At 26.8% G+C, this 18645-nt stretch overlaps 2 protein-coding genes across 2 annotated transcripts; one reads left to right on the top strand and one right to left on the bottom strand.

The window, feature by feature from the left end:
• Positions 1 to 380: 380 nt before the first annotated feature.
• On the bottom strand, positions 381 to 6523 carry LOC126842960 (G-protein coupled receptor 143-like). Its single transcript, XM_050580212.1, has 6 exons — positions 5905 to 6523; positions 5390 to 5501; positions 1626 to 1714; positions 1376 to 1554; positions 987 to 1314; positions 381 to 910 (listed from the first exon to the last, which is right to left on the bottom strand). The coding sequence occupies exons 1-6, from the start codon at positions 6052 to 6054 to the stop codon at positions 722 to 724; spliced, it is 1047 nt and encodes a 348-aa protein (XP_050436169.1). The 5' UTR covers positions 6055 to 6523; the 3' UTR covers positions 381 to 721.
• Positions 6524 to 7465: 942 nt separating this feature from the next.
• LOC126842957 (probable RNA-binding protein 19) lies at positions 7466 to 15491 on the top strand. Its single transcript, XM_050580211.1, has 16 exons — positions 7466 to 7876; positions 7946 to 8150; positions 8487 to 8647; positions 9987 to 10157; positions 10223 to 10475; positions 10545 to 10757; positions 11744 to 11926; positions 12501 to 12652; positions 12729 to 12842; positions 12912 to 13047; positions 13104 to 13238; positions 13847 to 13965; positions 14030 to 14232; positions 14310 to 14423; positions 14765 to 14997; positions 15068 to 15491. Exons 1-16 carry the CDS (start codon positions 7841 to 7843, stop codon positions 15133 to 15135), a joined length of 2496 nt encoding a protein of 831 aa, XP_050436168.1. The 5' UTR covers positions 7466 to 7840; the 3' UTR covers positions 15136 to 15491.
• Positions 15492 to 18645: the final 3154 nt, after the last annotated feature.

Here is an 18645-nt window from a genome sequence, read left to right as displayed (position 1 = left end):
TGTTCGAGCGATTCATAACAGTCCATAAAATTATTTGTTAATTTACATACAAATAATAATAATATAATCTTTGAACATTTTTTTTTAAATAATTAAAATTATATTAAAATAATTACACGCAAAAATAGTATTACATTATTATTAATAAAACAAAAATGTTATAAAATTAAATGTCTACCGATATACAGTTATTAATAATTATAATATATGTGTATAAACTATGACAATATAATAATTAATATAATACAATTACAAAATATAATTTAAATAAATCATAAAACATCAATAACATAATTTATTTAATATGAATAAAATTTAACAAAAATATATTTTGTTACAACATTTTCAATAGTTAATATTACAATGCATCTAATAAACTATTCATTTGTTGTCTTCTAAATGTGAAACAACTCAAATTTATATTAAGTAACAATATATAGACATAGGAAATAAAAAAACATAAGAGGTACAAATTCATTTTTGTCAGTCTTAAACATTATCCATTGAAATACACTAATAAATTTAAACAAATGCGTTACCTACTACAAAATTTGACTTATAACAAAATGCAATAGGTTTGGTTTTTTGATCAACAAAAAATTTATAGTGTAAAAAATATACCTACCTCATCATAGTAGAATAATAAATCTAAATACAAAAATAACAAAAATAGGGAAATTAATGAATCACACTATACTTGTCAAACATATATCTGCAATAACTATTCAATCATTTCATATCCGTGAGAATTCGACGAACCTTTTACATTAGCTAAAAGTAAAGGTTTACGCTCCATCATTTCCTGAACACGATTACTTTTGGCAAAACATACACAAAAAATTTGCTCTGTGTGTTCTAACATATTATAGAGAAACGTATTAAAAAATGCTTGCATTGGATTTAATATGGCCTAAAATAAAATAAAATTTTAATTGTATATTAAAAAGAAAGAACAATTATTTCTATACAAATGTTCAATGTCATACCATTAAATACCACAGTGTAAGCATTATTCCAGAAGGTAAATTGTCCCATGAAGTCCAAACGATTAGAGCATTTATTAGATTGGGGCTCCAACACAAGTAAAATCCAAGGTTGATTAACGCAAACCTGAGTTTGAATAAATCAAGCATTTTTCGTTCTTTTGTCGAATATTGTGCCATGTATGAAGTTATAATATGATAAATGTACTTGGTAGAAATTCCATACAAAATAGGATTGGCTATCATGACGGTAATGATAGGAACAAATGTTAAAAAGTAATTTGGAAGAAATTTTATTACTGCATTCTCGTTCGGGCTCAAATTGTAACAACTAGATTGAATTATGAAGAGTATATTATTTATAAATAATTTATTTAAATATCAAAACATACTTAGCATTAGGCGTGTATAAAAACGATAAGCCAAAAAATGTGAATACAGCTGGAAACATCCATGCTGCTATGTGGTACAATTTTCTTAGAGGGTATTTGTCTTGGTATGCTCTCCACATGTCTACAGCATATAACAATGTCCAAAGCCAAGTTACCATGTAAAAATACTGAATCCAAACCTAGTTAATAAATAAATTCTTTATTGAAATAATTTTGTTAAAGTTTATAGGTTATATAAAATAGTACTCACTGCTAAAAATATGCAAACCAACGTGTAAGGTTGATCGTCATACCAGCGGTAACGATGCATTAATTTGAGACACGATCTTAAAAGAATACCTAAAATCATACACACATTTAATATATTTATAAATTACAAGTTAGGAATCCTAAAAATGTATGTCCAATGATTCAGACTCAATTAAAACCATAGGATAGTCATCATTAACATAAAGGAAAAGAGTTTTTAATGACTACAAGTACAGGGAAATTTAACAGCAAAGCAACCCAAAATTAAATTAAAATTTTTCACACAGATTAATAATGATTTTTTCGTCACATTCACTAGCTATTAGTTTTTCTATAAATACCCCATTATATTACAAGCATAGTATTATAGTAAAAAATAAATACAACTAATAAACTAAAGTTCAAAATTAAGGAGGAGAGGTGAAGTTCTGTAGAGTAACGCGGGCAGTTGTAAAAGTCTTTTGGGTATTAACTGTGTCATAGTTAACCAATTATAAATCAGTCCATTAGTCAAAACATAAAATTATAATAAAAAACCTACGATTAAAATAATTTTTTATAAATTTACACTTCGTTTCATTTAAAAAGAAAATTCCATTGTCACTAAAAAGTTGGTAGTACTCGCGAAAAACTACAATACTAAAGACTAATATTTTTCCCCGTCAAATAATAAAATATAATATAACATATTAATATAACAACACATGTTTATTTTATTATTATTATTATTATTATTTTTAAAAAGGATTTGACAACTAGGTCATTAGCCGTAAAATATAATATTGTTTCTTAGAAAATCAACATGGACGATGTAGAAGGCTCAGATAGTATGTATACAATTAAACCACTCCTGTCAAATTATAAACTCAAATTGCGATTATGATCATATATCTTTAACTAACTTAACCAACAGTTAATGTTAAAAAACGACACAAAATTGCACTCGAGAGTAGAGTATTTTCTATTTACTAAGATATTTGGCATAAACATATTATGACACATACTTATATACATAATTATATCTATAATTATACCTATTTTTGTTAGATATTTTGTTAAAAAACTATTTCATTAAAAATATACAATTAAATCTGTTAAAATTTAAAAGATAAAGGTTTTCAATGAAGTATCAATCGTCTTTTGTGCCAAGTACAATTGTACTTCTCGTTCTAAACTTACGCTATATTGACAATAGTTTTTATAGTCTAGTGAGCGCATAATGCATAATAACTGTATTTGAAGAAATCCAATTAATTCAAACGAGTATTCATACAAAATATGACAGCAGACAAAAACTACTGTTTTTTCCATAATATTGCAAAAGATAATAAAAAAATAGCGCATTTGGAGAGTATATGGTTCACGACCTACAGGTCTTAATTATTGTGTAAAATAGACGAACAATAAATTGTAACAACCGACGTTTGTTTTGTTGAATTTTACGGCTAATATTGTCAATTAGTATTAAATCTTTGCAAACTGACATGATTTTTAGCACAAATATAAACATAAATCATTTATTCGTGGTGTACGTGATGTTTTACAGGTGTTAGCTTCTTATATTAGTTAGTGCTTCAAGTATATCTTGAAAGAGACATCTGTAATTAGTGAATTGAATAATAACAACACACTCAGTCTACAGTATTCCTCGTAAATGTATTAATTGTTTAATCTATCATACTCTATGACTTGGCGTGTTAAATTGGATTAGGTACCTTATCACCAATAATAACATTAATATCAATAATCAAATATAGAATAGTCGTAATACTTAAAGTTATGTTAAATTCTAATTTTTATGTTTAACATAAACAGAATATACTGATATTGTTATAGTAGAAATTATCCACATATATATTGTGCAATATGCATAAAATCAAGAGGTTGCCAGAAACAACAAAAAAAATTGTAATTTTGGGCACCCCTATTTTATAAAGTCAAATAGTAAATACGTGATTTTTAAACTCTGAGAGTTCAAATACAATCATGAACCGACGAACGAGGTCATGAAATCTGGTAACTCGGTCTAATTAAATTTTATTTTTACATACAATTTTGGTAAAATTGATTGTGGTGTATAATAATATGATAAATATATACCATACGCTAATGGCTTAAAGATGAACACTGATCATTAAAAGTTTTAACTCATTGTATAAGGAAAAAAAATAAGATTTCAACGAAAGTAGTATTTTTAGTTACTAATGTGTTGTTTAATTAAGAAGAATGATTACATATTTGAATGTATGAAACATTTGATTTATTAAATACAATGTATACAGAACAATTAAATGACCAATAATAAGTGTTTCAAATATCGACCAAACCAATGAAAAAACAATTAGTAAGAGAAAAGTAAGGTCATCAAATGGTTTTAACCTAGACAAATGTTGAGTGATACAATTATATTAATGAAAAATTAACAAGTTATATATTACATAATTATAAACTATATTAAATTATATAGAATATGTTCCAGCGACAGACTAACGACCCGTCTTGGACAGTGAATTTGTCTAGAAACCATAATTTCATGATAGCTGCGTTGGGCCTTCAAGGCCCGATAAGCTTGCATGTATGTATCTTTATTCAAAAAGTAAAAAAACTAATTTTCAAAAACAAGATTTTAAGTTAAATTTTCAATAACAGTTCTAATTAGCAACTAAAAATAATTTTTAACACGAAAATTAAATGTTTTGACCAAAGTAGATTTTTCAGTGGTACTCAAAATGATAGAATTTGTAAATTTGCTTAAAATGCTAACGTGTCTGGAATAATTTCTACCATTATTTTATGTATATATATATATATGTTGTTAAAAAAATTGATTTTGCCTCCCTTAATTTTTTTTAGTATGTTAAAAAAACAAATTGAAAAATATTAATTGGTTTAGATAAAAGAATATGCGTGTTCTCTGTTCTACATTCTTCCTACAAATAAAGATCTAGGCATAATCTTCTCCAATAACTAGATTTTACACAGATTCATGTATTGGGCCTCGAGTCCATTATAAAATTATGACCATTTTGTATTTAAGTAATTAAAAACAAAAATTAATTTTAAATAATGGATATAAAATAAACTATTACAAATAAAAAAAAGCCAATATAGTGGAAATAAAGCATATTGAATTGTAGAGGCTACATGTCTATATGAATTATTTACAACTGAAAGTGATAAAATCTTTGATGTCAAACTGTAATGGTGGAAATACAAATATTGATAAAAGCATTGTACCTAAAGACAATAATGAGCTTAAAAATGTATTTTAATTTTTAGTGTGGATACAATTAGGGTTGACTACCTGTATTAATAATTTGTTGCTGTTACCCATGTATCTTAATTAATGATATTATGCAAATGTTTTCTAACACCTGTTGTTTGTTGATTTCTAACACACATAACAAACTAGAAACTGACTATGATCAAAGTGTAGTTTTCCTTATTTTTTTATATTTACCTTAATAAAAAAAAAGTTGACTACAGATTTTTGAGAAAATTCTACAGTCCAACTAATAAAAACCCATCTAATTTGTAAAACTTGAGCCCCATTTTAAATCTAACTTGGTCTAATTTCTTGGCAAATGAAAGGCTTTTAAAACGTTAGCAGATAAATAAAAATATGCATACATTCTTAAGATGACAATAATGTAAATAAAATTAAATGTACGATAGTAATAAATATATTATACTTTTTCAGTATGTACTTTTATCTAATACAAACTAACTAAAAGTTTTTTTAAAAATTAAAATATAATTCCATACCTAGAGAGGCACTGCAATCTGCTATAGCTAACCACATGACAATATATCTTCCCCTATGCATTATATTAGAATAAAAACGATTTGGGACAGATGATTCCATTCTTGGTAAAATCTGTCAAAAGAAAAACAATATATTCTATTAGGTACATAGATGAATACATATAAAACTGTTCATAATCAATTAATAATTATATAAAACTAAATTACACGTCCCTCATTTTAAATAAATGGCATTTTGTACAGCAGTTTTTCAAAATTATATCAGATGGGTAGTTAAACCCATTTAATGTTATTATAAATTTACTTTACCAAGCACCTTTTTTTTGATATTTTTTTACAGAATTATATATTTTTTTTATGCTGAATAAAAATCTCAAGTGGACTCTTTTTAAACTAAAAGGAATTTGCAGATTTCTGACTTAAGATTCATAATACTGTAATTTTGCAAACAAAAATAACTAAAAATATGAGTGCCAGATAAAGAAAATGTATTTCAAAAATTCATAATATATTACCTGATAAGTTGCACCAAACACCCCAATCAGTGAAGATATTAAGCACACCGTATTAAAGCGGTCTGTATTAAATTCACTCATCAGTTTGTAAGCTGGATGATAATCTAGAGCTCGTTGACAACAAAATGTTTGAATAGACGGATCTGCCATGGTTTAATATTCCCAAAAATTATTGTTTTATAATAATATAGTGTAAGCACACAATAAAATATTGTTTAATTTTAATTTTAATTTAAGAGTGATTACATAACACATATTTTGTATACTATAATAATGTATACAATCTTCAACAATTATTGTTTAATTAATTTTATCACACTATTAGATATAAAATAAACACAAAGTTATTATAGTATTTTAATAATAATAAAATGAACTGTTAAAAATATAAATTTGCCTGAATAGGTATCTCATCTCAACTCGAAGCACAGAGTTCCCAGCAGCTAGCACTAGTACACGGTACACTGTACACACTACAAATTACAATTCACTACATCAATAAATTTTTATTATTGATGTCATGATTTTCGTATAACGATAACACACACCGGTTCTGTGATATTTATTTTTTAATAACAATAAAATTACCATAAACCATTAACATGTCTGAAAACATCTACCTACTACCAAGGTAAACGAGTAGGCGGTAATTTTTAAATTTGAGATATCTGAATTTATGTCCGTTGGTGTAATATTAACACTTATTATCAGGTTGTTTCATTCACGAGGTGAATGCAGATCGTAGAGGAATATTACATGTCCTATAGGCTATGGTGCAGTCTGCAGATCGCATCATTGTAATTCGGTGTCCTAAAAGAACATTTTTCTTTATCTACAACACAATATCTATTCTATTTTCGTAATCTATATTTTATACCATTTTTTACTTTTATGTTTACCATAGTGAACAACTGTTACATAATATAATTAACTATATTTGTGTGATGTTTATAACATCGTTTCTTAGGAATTTATGTGTTCACTGCCGAGTGCTCTGATTACTACCAAGGTTATATATCTTCCTAATTATATATATAATTGAATATAAAATTATAATATTACATCTTAAATTTATTGTACTCACACTAGACCTTTTAACCTTATAGTTACTTCTTAGTAAAGATTGACCAAATATATCGATATATCAATATATCGATAGCTATGAAATAAAAAATCATATTTAATTTTGAAATTTACAACTGGATGATAGTATCGAATAGTATCGATCGATATATTTGTACCTTAGGATGGGCCTTAGCTATCAAATATTCTCCATTTTTTTTTTTAGTAAAGACATTTTTTTTTCATCACTGAAAAAAAAATGTATAATTAAATTTTTTCGTAAGGCACATTTTTTACTTTTTAAAATAAAAAAGATGAAATTATAAATTTATTTTAGATTTTTAAAAAAATGTTATTAAAAAAAAAATAGAATTAAATCTCTGCCCATTCCCGTTATTAGACAAAAAGATTTGATTTGAGTCTGACTTTATAATGAAAATTTCAGAATTTTTAAACTGGTCGAAATCGATTGTTCGTGAAAGATAACTTGAAAACCCTCTATTTTAGGGGATACAAATTTCAAAAGAAGATTATAAACAAATTTCGAAAAATGTCGAGGTCGAGCCGATGACCGAGTGGTTTTACTCAGAATGTCCCGTATAAATTATATCTGTGCATCTGACAGCAATTTTAATATTAATGATTTTGACATGTATTTGGTAAGGTTATTTTATCAGCGTTTAAAGCACGTGGTGACTGGTGTATGTAATGTGGTAACTGATAACAGTCTACAATAATTTGTATAAAATTATTATGATATGATAAATAATAATACTTATTTAAATGTTAAATCGTCAAAAAGTCAAAACACAAATGTCTAATGTAAGAATGATATTATGTATTTTAAGTATTAACGTGTCCAACTAATAGTAAAATGTCTAGGATAATTGTAAAAAATTTACCAAAAGCCGTAAGTACAAAATAATGGTAGCAAATTTAAAAGTATTAAACGTCAATAAAACATTTTTATTTAATTTAGATAACTGAAGATAAATTGAGAGAAACATTTAGTCATAAAGGTGTGATTACTGACGTTCAACTAAAATATACTAAAGATGGAAAGTTCCGATATTTTGCATTTGTTGGTTTTCAAAGTGAAGAAGAAGCCAAAAACGCCATAGACTATTTTGACAACTCTTTTTTGAACTCCTCGCGCATCAAAGTTGAACAATGTGCAAATTTAGGTAAATATAAAGTATATAAAATAATTAACTTCTATTACTTTGATACATGATTTCTTTTGGTATATTTTATTTATTTATTTGTTAATATGGTTTGACTATGTAAGGTCTTGTAGTAGGTATTATTTTTTAAACATATTAGTGTTATTACAAAAGGTGACCATTTCTCTCTCCAGACGGTTGCCGGCCCAGCTAGTGTAACAGCCAGCAAACAAAATTCAAAACCATGGCTAATGAGTAGAAACTCTACCGCGTTAACCGCGTTTATAATGTTTTATAATATTATTATTTTACTATATATTATTAAATGTTTTAAAAAATAACCTTTTTATTTATCAGGAGATGAAAACAAACCAAAGTCATGGAGCAAGTATGCACCTGATAGTACAATTCATAAACAGAAAAACAGTAACAAAGAAATATCAGATGTTGAAAATTCTAAAATTAATAAAACAAAAAAAAACAAATTAAAACCTGAAATTGAAGAAAAGATTAAAAAGGTATTTATTAGTACAAAATGTATGCTCTATTCAAAGTTAGAATGAACCAGTGCAGAAACAAAAATGTGTTACTCCTGGCTGTGCCTTTATTTTTAGGCCTCTTTCACATGAAGCCACCATGGTCGCGCCACCGAAAAGTATCCCCACTATTCATGCTTCCAGAAGCGCTTCTATGTTTTGATTCAGTACCAAAATGGAAGTCTAATAGAGCTAGCAACGAAAATAAATTAGGAAGTTTTGGGTATATCTGTTTGACTGTTCTACCTAAAGGTTTCTTCAATTTATTTTATAAAGATTTAGGAAAGTACGAGGACAATTTTTTTAATTATTTAAGAATGTCTATTAACATATTTGATGCAGAGTTCCATATTGCCGACTGATTTTTAATTTATAGAATAAACGTTCTTGAGTCAAAGTAGCTATACATATTAAAAAATATTGCCAACTAGACCAAAAACAACGTCAACACGTGCGACTGGTAGTAGGTCCAAAAAAAAGAATACACTTTTTTTTAACATTAAAACAATATAAATTTAAATGGTTACTGTTCTGGTCGCACCACATGTGAAAACCTTAATTTAATTGTTAATTTCTTGTGGTCGCGTTGCTATGGTGGTTTTGTGTGAAAAAGGCTTAAGTGGTACATTTTGACAAGCCTTTACTATTTTCCTTAAGTGTATGTTATAATGTTATTTACAATATTAATAACAATAAAAATCTTCAATGAGATCAATATTGTACATTTTTTTTTTTTTTTTATTGAAATATTAGCTTATAACTAGATATTTTAAATATTGAATAAAAAAATAAAATAGATTCCTTCCTCTATAGGATGTAATGTATGCGTAAGAAGTGGTCAATAATATCCAAAACATGTAATCATGCTGTTAATAGCCTGTTGGTAACCATGGTAATTTAGTGGGTCACTTAATGTAACATGGCGTACATTTTTAATAGACCCCCCCAGATAAAGACATATTCATGTTAATAAAAAGTTACAATTATTATTGATGGAACAAACTTTATTTTAATGTATATCAATTAATCGCGAGAATTAGTCTCGTTCACACTCCTAAAACCCTTTTGCTATGGGTAAAATTAATTTCGAACAATAGGTACATTTTTGGAAAAAAAATTACTAGACCCAAAAAGTACTGTCCCCAAGATAAAGAGCCTGGACAGGGTAAGGCAGGTGTTATTGAGGAGCCCTGCCCGTTCTGCATGTTTTCAAACTTCTATGGATGAAAATATTCTGCAATCCCTCAATATCTTATTAAGGAATAAAATATCTAATAATATGGTGTATTGTTTTGTAAATTATTATGAATACATTTTTCAGCATTTGGATGATCCTTTATTTACTGAATTTTTGGAAGCCCACGGACATGAAAACATTTTAGATAAAGTAAAAAATGAAGATGAACTTAAAAATGAAGAATTGCCTTTTAAAAGTGAAAACAAGGATGAATCAGCAGATAAGATTGCCAATGCTGATATATCTGATTTTGAGGTTTAATTTACAGTATAAAACCTCAAGTTAAAATTGTATTAAACATATATTTTTTATTTTTACAGTATTTGAAAATAAAAAGTGGAAAAAAATCAATATTAGATAGCTCACAAAGTGCTAAAACAAAAACAGAATTTCACACAATTATCATACGTAGTCTCCCTTACAAAGTGAAAAAATCCATGTTAAAAGAATTTTTCAAGCCGTTAAAACTTGATTCAATTCGTATACCACCTAAAATTAAAGGTGTGGCGTATGTTGGTTTTAAGAAGCAAAGTGACTATGAACAAGCTTTCTTAAAAAATAAAAGTTTTTTAGGTATGCTGTCTCTCAATATAACGATTCAAAAATATATTGATTTTTAATTTACATAAATCATTGTTATAGGTGGCAAACAAATAATGTTTTATCCAATGAAAGCTCCAGCTAACAGTCAGGAAGAACAAAACAATAACAATGGAATACGTAATCCAGAATGGCAGAAACAGACTGATAGTTTGATACATGAAGAAAGTATTGCAGAATCTGGTCGAATATTTGTTCGAAACTTACCATACATAGCTACAGAAGACGAACTACAAAAATTGTTTGAACAGTTTGGTAATTATATGCGGATTGATCAATTTTAAAGTTGGCATTACCATTTATTATAAATAATATAGATAGCCCACTGGCATATAATTTTTACTGCGTGTAAATTGTTGCCTTAGTAGAGCGCTTTATATTGTTTTTAGTTATGGCGATAAGTACCGTGACCGCTGAGGATCGTCGCGCAAGCGTACTATGTCGTCCCTAGCTGAAATGCGCCTGCCCGTCGATCGTCAGCGCTCACGGTATCTACCGCCATAACTAAAAACAGAATAAAGCGCTCTACAACGGCAACAATTCACGCACAGCAAAAAATTCATGCCAGTGGGCTATCTATATTATTTATAATCAATGGCATTATTTAGAAAACCATTATTTTATTATTTTTCTTTTCGAAAAGTTTCTGTTTTATGGTATTTCAAAGTATGATATAATTGTCAAATGGTATTTTGTCTTTGAAAGTATTTTTAATTTTTATGCAGAGCTGAAAAGACATTGATTTTACAATGAGGCATTTAAATTTTTTTTTATTGTCTGAATTCACAATAACTTCTTAATCATTAGGCGGATTTTTTTATGTAATGAGTCTACTCACTATCACATATCACAAATCTCACTATCACGTACACATAAAGTACTTATGTTACTTTATAAGACCATAAATTGAACAATTTCACCATTACCCCTTTAAAATTGAGTAAAAGCACTTGACAAATTTACATATTTGTACACAAATACGCCTCACTATGTATCATTCTGTCAAATTGTCCATTACTTTATAATTTTAGTGTCAAAAACTAAAAATATACCATCAACCCTGAACCCTTTCAGTCAAAAGTGGTTGAAAAATTTTAATTTTTAGAAGATTGTTCTTGAATTTAATTTAGAGCCTAGTTTACACTGCCAATACTTGAGTCATGTGGCCAATAATTTACTAACTTAACACTTCTTTCATTTTTAGTTAGTCTAAAATATTGGTTTTGTTTTGTATTTTATAGGTCCTGTAACAGAATCTATAATTCCAGTGGATAAAGTGTCCCGTCAAGTAAAAGGATTTGGCTTGATCACTTTTTTAATGCCCGAACATGCAGTCAAAGCTTATACAGAACTAGATGGGACTATTTTCCACGGCCGAATGATGCATTTATTACCTGGAAAAGCTAAAGAATATACTGAAGACGGTAATATGTAATAAGTTTAATTAAAATAAAAAAAAAGTATGTGCTTATTCTATACCACACAATGAGACTGCTTAGATTCTTATCCAGTAGCGGATAGACTAAGTTTTAGTTACGGGAAAAATACATAAAAAAGGCACAAAGCTACTTAAAATACACGGGACCGACTTAATCTCTTTTATACCTTTCAGAAAATATGTTCCTTATTATTATTTTTATTTTACACTTATGACATTTTTTTTTTAATTTTAATCATAAAATGTATTTTTTTTTTGTTGAACAATGTAGAAAATGTAATCAATATGAAAATAAACATAAAAAGTGTAAATCCTGTACTTATATATATAAACATACATTTCATTACATATTCTGTTAAATAATAATAATTCATTGGTTACTGTAGATATTGTTATTTTTTTTCGTATTTATATTTCTTTTTTTTTTTTTTTGAATCTGGGAAAATGTTAAAAATTATTATTTCTTACTTCTTATTAGGCCCTTGTTTATATTTGAGTTGCGAGTACTGTGTAGGTTATGAATGTAGAAAAACTAATGTATTTTTTCTTTAATTTGTTAGATTCAAATAAAGAAGGGAGTTCATTTAAGAAGCAAAAAATGGCAAAGCTAAAGTTAGAAGCTGGGTTATCTCATAACTGGAATAGTCTGTTCTTAGGACAGAATGCAGTTGCAGATATTATTGCTAAAACATACAACACTACTAAAGAAAATGTAAATTAATAGACTTTTATTTTGATTTAGCATATAGTATTATAGTAATTTTGTATTTATTTTGTTATATTACAAGGTTTTAACTGGCGATAATGCTGCTGTGAGATTAGCTCTTGGTGAGTCCCAAATTGTATCCGATACCAAAACCTATCTAGAAAACAATGGTGTGAAGTTAGATGTATTTAATCAAGTATGTTACTAATTAATTCAATAAAATCCTATATATTTACTAATGATAATTATAATATTTATTATATAGACTGTAATCAACCGAAGTAAAAATGTGATTATAGTTAAAAATTTACCTGCAAACACAACAGAGTTAGAAATTAAAAATCTTTTTTCCAAATTTGGACTTGTCAATAGAGTTGTTTTACCACCTAGTGGCATTACTGGTAATTATTTATAAACACAATATATTACTGTTACTTATTAAAATATCGTATTTTAGGTCTTATTGAATTTATACAAAATTCTGAAGCTAAAAATGCTTTCCGTCAACTGGCATACACAAAATTTAAAAACTTACCACTATATTTAGAGTGGGCACCAGATCAAGTACTTTCTCATGCTCCAGAAGTTAAAGGTAAATTAAAAGTTTTTGAAATATACAGTGTTAGTATTTGTATAAAATATTGCATATTTATATAATTATGAATATAAAAACAAATTTTTTCATAAAATAAGTTAAATTTAAGACAGTTTTATTATTAATTTAAATTAATATTATACAGCTGTGAAAATGTATGAGATCTCATCAAAGTTGACTTGTTTTACAAAATCATACCACTGAAATTTATTTTTCTTTGTGCAAAAAATAAATGCTTAAAAATGTTTTGATTTTGATAATTATTTATTGTAGTTCTTAATCAAAGTCTTAAATTAAAAAAATAAATACCTAATTAAATAGTGTTAAAATTTTATAAGAAAATCATTCAAGCAGCTACAGTATTCTTATTATTTTATATGTATTTATAGTAACATGGTAAAAGAAGCCTTTTTTAGAAAATTAATCCTTGAAAAAAAAAAATTAAAAGTGATTGTCATCAAACCAAAACATTATATAGTCAATAGTGTATACTTCTAAGCTTTGGATTATATCTAAAAATCAATAAAATAATTTTGGATTACGTGACTGCAAACATTGTGTTATAATGATGTAATTAATAAAATATATCATTTGTTTTATTTTAGAAAAAATAAATTCGAATGAAGATAAAATAATAGAAGACGATATTGATGAACCTGAGCCAGATACCACATTGTTTATCAAAAATATTAATTTTAATACTACAGAAGATAATATCACAAAAGTATTATTGCTATGAAAAATGACATTTAAAATATTACTTATACAACATTTTTTGTTTTGCTTAGCACTTTGAAAGCTGTGGTAAAATTGCCAATGTGACAGTCGCTCGTAGAAAAGATCCTAAAAATCCTGGAGAGTTATTATCAATGGGTTATGGTTTTATCCAGTTTTATAGACAAAAATCCCTTAACGAAGCGTTAAAACTTAAACAATTTTCCAAGTTAGATGATCATTCTATAGAACTGAAACGTTCCAATAGGACACTGCAGTATGTATATTTAACTAATTGACTTATTTATAAATTTTAAATGTAAGTGTTAGTTAATTATTTATAATGTATTGTAGGAGTACTGTAGTTGTTGATCGTAAGCAAAGTAAACCCTATGAAGAAAGTACAAAACTTATTGTGAGGAATATACCATTTCAAGCTACCATTCAAGAAGTTATTGAATTATTTAAGTATGCCTTTAATTATTTATTTATTCTATTTTAAACAAGAGAGGGTTACTGTGGCAGTGCTTTAACGCACGCACTAGCTGTGATTCAAATTTTGGTCGCTGGCCGTTTCTCTAGCTGGGCGGGAAACCATCTAGATATAGAAATGGCCACCCTACTGGTGCGTAGGGCAACGGAAACCCACCACACCATATCTACTTCCCTTAGATGGCAACTCTTGTCTCTCTTGTAGAGCAAGAGTTGCCCAACAAACCTAAAAGAGTCATAGCTTAAAAAAAAAACAAATATTGCACATTAATAATATAATTGATATGTAATTATTTTTTGATATTATTGCATTGTAGAACTTTTGGAGAACTAAAAGGATTGAGAATGCCGAAAAAAATGGTTGGAACTGGTACACATAGAGGATTTGCTTTTGTTGAGTACAACTCTAAAACTGAAGCCAAGGCAGCCATGGAATCGATGTGTCAAAGTACCCATTTGTATGGGAGAAGATTGGTGCTTGAATGGGCTCAAGCTGGTGAAAATTTAAATGAAATGCGAAAGAGAACTGCTGACCAATTCCATTTGCCAGGTATATTTTATATTACAAAATCATGCATTATATGATTATTGGTTAATTTAAATGTTAATTACTTTTTTAGAAGCAAAAAGGAGTACCAAAAGCGTTGCAGAAATAAATATTGAAGAAAATGAAGACAAAAATGATTAAAATCATTGAATGTATGTTATAAAATTATTGTTATAATTAATTAGAAACATAATTAAAAATAACTACCGAATTCAACTATTGAACATTTTATTTATACTAATCGAAATGACTCATATTGGTGTAAACTTTTTCAAGAATTTTAAATATTTTTATAAGGTTATCAAAAAGGTACTATTGAAAATAGCATAAAAATTAATATATTCGAGGTTACCTTAGGTATCCCACATTTTTACTATGCAAAATTTGGCCCATATTATAATATAGAGATAACAGCAGATGAATAGTTCAAATATATAAAACATCTAATTAAATTTTATACTGTCTATGACTCGATTATTAAAGTTTAACAAACATCATATCTATTTTTTTATTAATAAATATGAAGTCAAAATTATGTGTATATACATATATACAGTTGTACGAACAAACTTAATTGATTCCTATGTCAGGGAAAATTTTGTTCCTTTAATATGAATGTTAATCAATATTATGTAATCCTCAATAAAGTTATCATAGGTTTTATGATAATGTATATAATATTGTGAGTATACATATATTTAAGTATGTTCATTATTTTCGAATTATTCGAAAATAAGTAAAGCTCAAGACTCGAGAGTTTATACTGTTCTAAATAGTGGGAAAAAAATACTCAAAAAATCTACTCTTACTCTTACAATTTACGATCTGCGCTACGACTAATTAAAAAAATTTCCATTGATTTATGGTTACGACCAGTTACTTCTTTTTTTAAATACCATGATGATCGCCCTTGAAAATATAAATATAATATTAGAAAAGAGCTTTGAATCTGCCCATGCCTAGACTTCAAATTACTAAATTACTTATAAAATAAATAAATAATTTTGAAATCAAAAGTAGGGAAAACAAGTTTATAAAGTTGTTGCATATCAAATTAGTATTTTGGTATGTGAAATAGTTTTAAATTGTTAATTAAGTATTCAAATTTTATGCAAAAAAAACCAATTATTTTGCAAATTTTATGAACTCATTTTACGTGCATTTACTTTAATTCTAAATAACAAATTTTACCTATTAGTCATCATTTTATAACTACTCTTCTTCATTTTTTTAAATATTAGCTTAATTTACTACACTTTGCCTCCTAAACACATGATTTTTTTTTACCCCATCATTTTATTTTTTATATAATAAAATATTCTGAATAAACAGAATTTTGTAACTGAAAACAGAAAGTCAGGTTAGCAGTGTAATCATAACAAAAATTAAAAAATTTGAACAAAATAATACGGGAAAATACTATTTTTTATAGCATCTAATTTATGTAGCCATATGCATGAAGAATTTAAACTTCAATGTATAATTTATAAATTGATAAAATATTAATTTTTTTTAATGTAAATTACAATGGTGTTATTTGGCCTATGCAAGGTAGTAGTTCAAATTCGGTATAAAAACATTTTGGATTAAAAATGAAATGAATTGCCTAATATTTTTAAATACTTATGCTGAGTTGTACAAAACTTTATTTATTATTTTTATTAATAAGGCCTACTTGTGTAAAAGTTTTACAGTGCAATCCAACATTGAATAAAAAGCTATTCATAATACAATAACTGCTTTATTTTTTAGTATTAAAAAGTAAAAACTTCTAATACCTGTAAAACCATGTACATTATAAAGCATGCGAAATAACTAAACATTGAATAGACGTGTATAGATGCAGTGGTAAACTAACGTAAGTCCTAAACTTTAATAGGAGTATTGTAACGTAAGTCCATTACGTTATTATGATATTTCACCATAAAAACAATGTATTTATTTTCGTTTTGCCTTTACTGTAAAATTTGCTTTCTGCGACTTGCCTTATTTGACCTCTGTGGTACAGAGTTTAAACCTGCATAATATGTGTACATAATCATTATCATCGAGTGTACTCTAGTATACTATGTATATTGTCAAATTTAGATGAATAGAGGTTGAATTATACAGTTCAAACTTCAGCTGTAGTTCCAAATTCTGATTTTTAGTTTTTTAATTACTTACATTACATAACGTTATAGCAAAAAAAAGTTTTATCTTTATTTTTAAATTTTACATTTAATTAATTGATGACCTATTAATTTTTGTTATTACCTAGGTCTAAGGTCTATGGCCTATTCTAACACCTTACAGTCTATATTTATTACAGTATAGATCATTATGCTCAACAAGTACCAGGTAACAATACGTTTCAGCTGACTTTACTTCGCTATGTTACCAATACTTATTTCGATTGTAGCTATCAAAATATTAATCATCAATATTTAAAATAGAAAGGCATACTCAATGATTCTATACATCGATTACAAAATAAACGTTATATTATATTACTTATAAGATAATTAAATCGCTCGAACCGGATAATTTATGGTATTAATATTAAAAATAAAACTATAAATTAATTGTATGAATATTATTTTATATTTTGGCATTTGTTATATTATACAAATAGAGAATATGCAGTAGGTATATTTTGTTAAAAATATGCCGAATGGACAAGAGTAAAAAAGGATATACTTGAATTAGGAATATTATCATATATCCTTAAGGTCTTGGCAAATATTTTGAACTAATTTAAATAAATTTACTTATAATATTTTTAAAACTTTTATTCGAAAACTAATAATCGTAGCTAGCAAAAATTTCGAGTGAAGAATACCTAGTAGTAGTACTTGGTAATATTAAAAAACCCTAGCATTGGCATTTTTTTTTTTAAAAAAGGTTCATAATGAAATCAGATTATGCTAGGTATATATTATCTAAAAGTACAGTAGTCTTTTTCTGGTTATATTTTTACATAACTAATATTAAGAGTGATTAAACAATATACGATTAAAATAATTGTCTTTTTTTTGGTTAATGGCTACTTGTTCAATTTGACCAAACAATCTCCTTTTGGTTTTTTGTTGCCAAGTTTGGTCAATGTGGCTTACAAAAATTATAGTATTTACTTAAACCAATTAATAATAATTGGTGAATAGATTACTAAATTAATTTTAGAACACATGAAAAAAAAATGAAATTTTAGTGAAATGACCCCCACATTTGACCTGGATGTCCGAGTCCCAATTAATTAAGCATATAATTTTTTTCAGAAAGCTGAAGTTATTTTACATACACAACTGATTTTTAATGTTTTTTTTTATGACGAAGACACCATAAAAAAAAGATGTCAAGAAAAAAACTAAAAATACTTTTACGACCATGGCCAAAATAAAAGAAAAAAAAAATTCAAAAAAATTTGAGAACATTCTTTTCTTGTAACAAACATGCTGTGTAATTTTCAAAAAATCCGCGGGGAGTCACTCCAAACGTTCGTTCGGATCTGGCGTTTTGATCTATGTATAAATTGCATTATACAATTAGTTTGTCAAAACGTTTGAAGAAAAATACAAATTACAGCATTTATAATATTATTTTAGCTATTTCAAATTACCCCAAATTAATATTGAAAATATTTTCTAAATGTAAATAAATAAATAAAAGTTA

Source organism: Adelges cooleyi, unplaced genomic scaffold (genome assembly GCF_023614345.1).
Source record: "Adelges cooleyi isolate 19-005CV unplaced genomic scaffold, UGA_ACOO_1.1 ACOO_flye_CR_arks_rails_tigmint_CR_PRNA_574, whole genome shotgun sequence".
NCBI classification, from domain to species: Eukaryota; Metazoa; Arthropoda; class Insecta; order Hemiptera; family Adelgidae; genus Adelges; species Adelges cooleyi.
This window is presented reverse-complemented; position numbering and strand designations above follow the sequence as displayed.

Coding starts and splice junctions, on each gene's coding strand:
- LOC126842960 (XM_050580212.1), bottom strand. CDS start 6,054: ATGGCAGATCCGTCTATTCAAACATTTTGTTGTCAACGAGCTCTAGAT. Junction 1,555..1,625: donor TGGTTTGCATATTTTTAGCA/GTGAGTACTATT, acceptor TTTATTAACTAG/GTTTGGATTCAGTATTTTTA. Junction 1,315..1,375: donor TTATACACGCCTAATGCTAA/GTATGTTTTGAT, acceptor AATTCAATCTAG/TTGTTACAATTTGAGCCCGA.
- LOC126842957 (XM_050580211.1), top strand. CDS start 7,841: ATGTCTAGGATAATTGTAAAAAATTTACCAAAAGCC. Junction 13,048..13,103: donor ACCACCTAGTGGCATTACTG/GTAATTATTTAT, acceptor ATCGTATTTTAG/GTCTTATTGAATTTATACAA. Junction 14,233..14,309: donor CGTTCCAATAGGACACTGCA/GTATGTATATTT, acceptor AATGTATTGTAG/GAGTACTGTAGTTGTTGATC.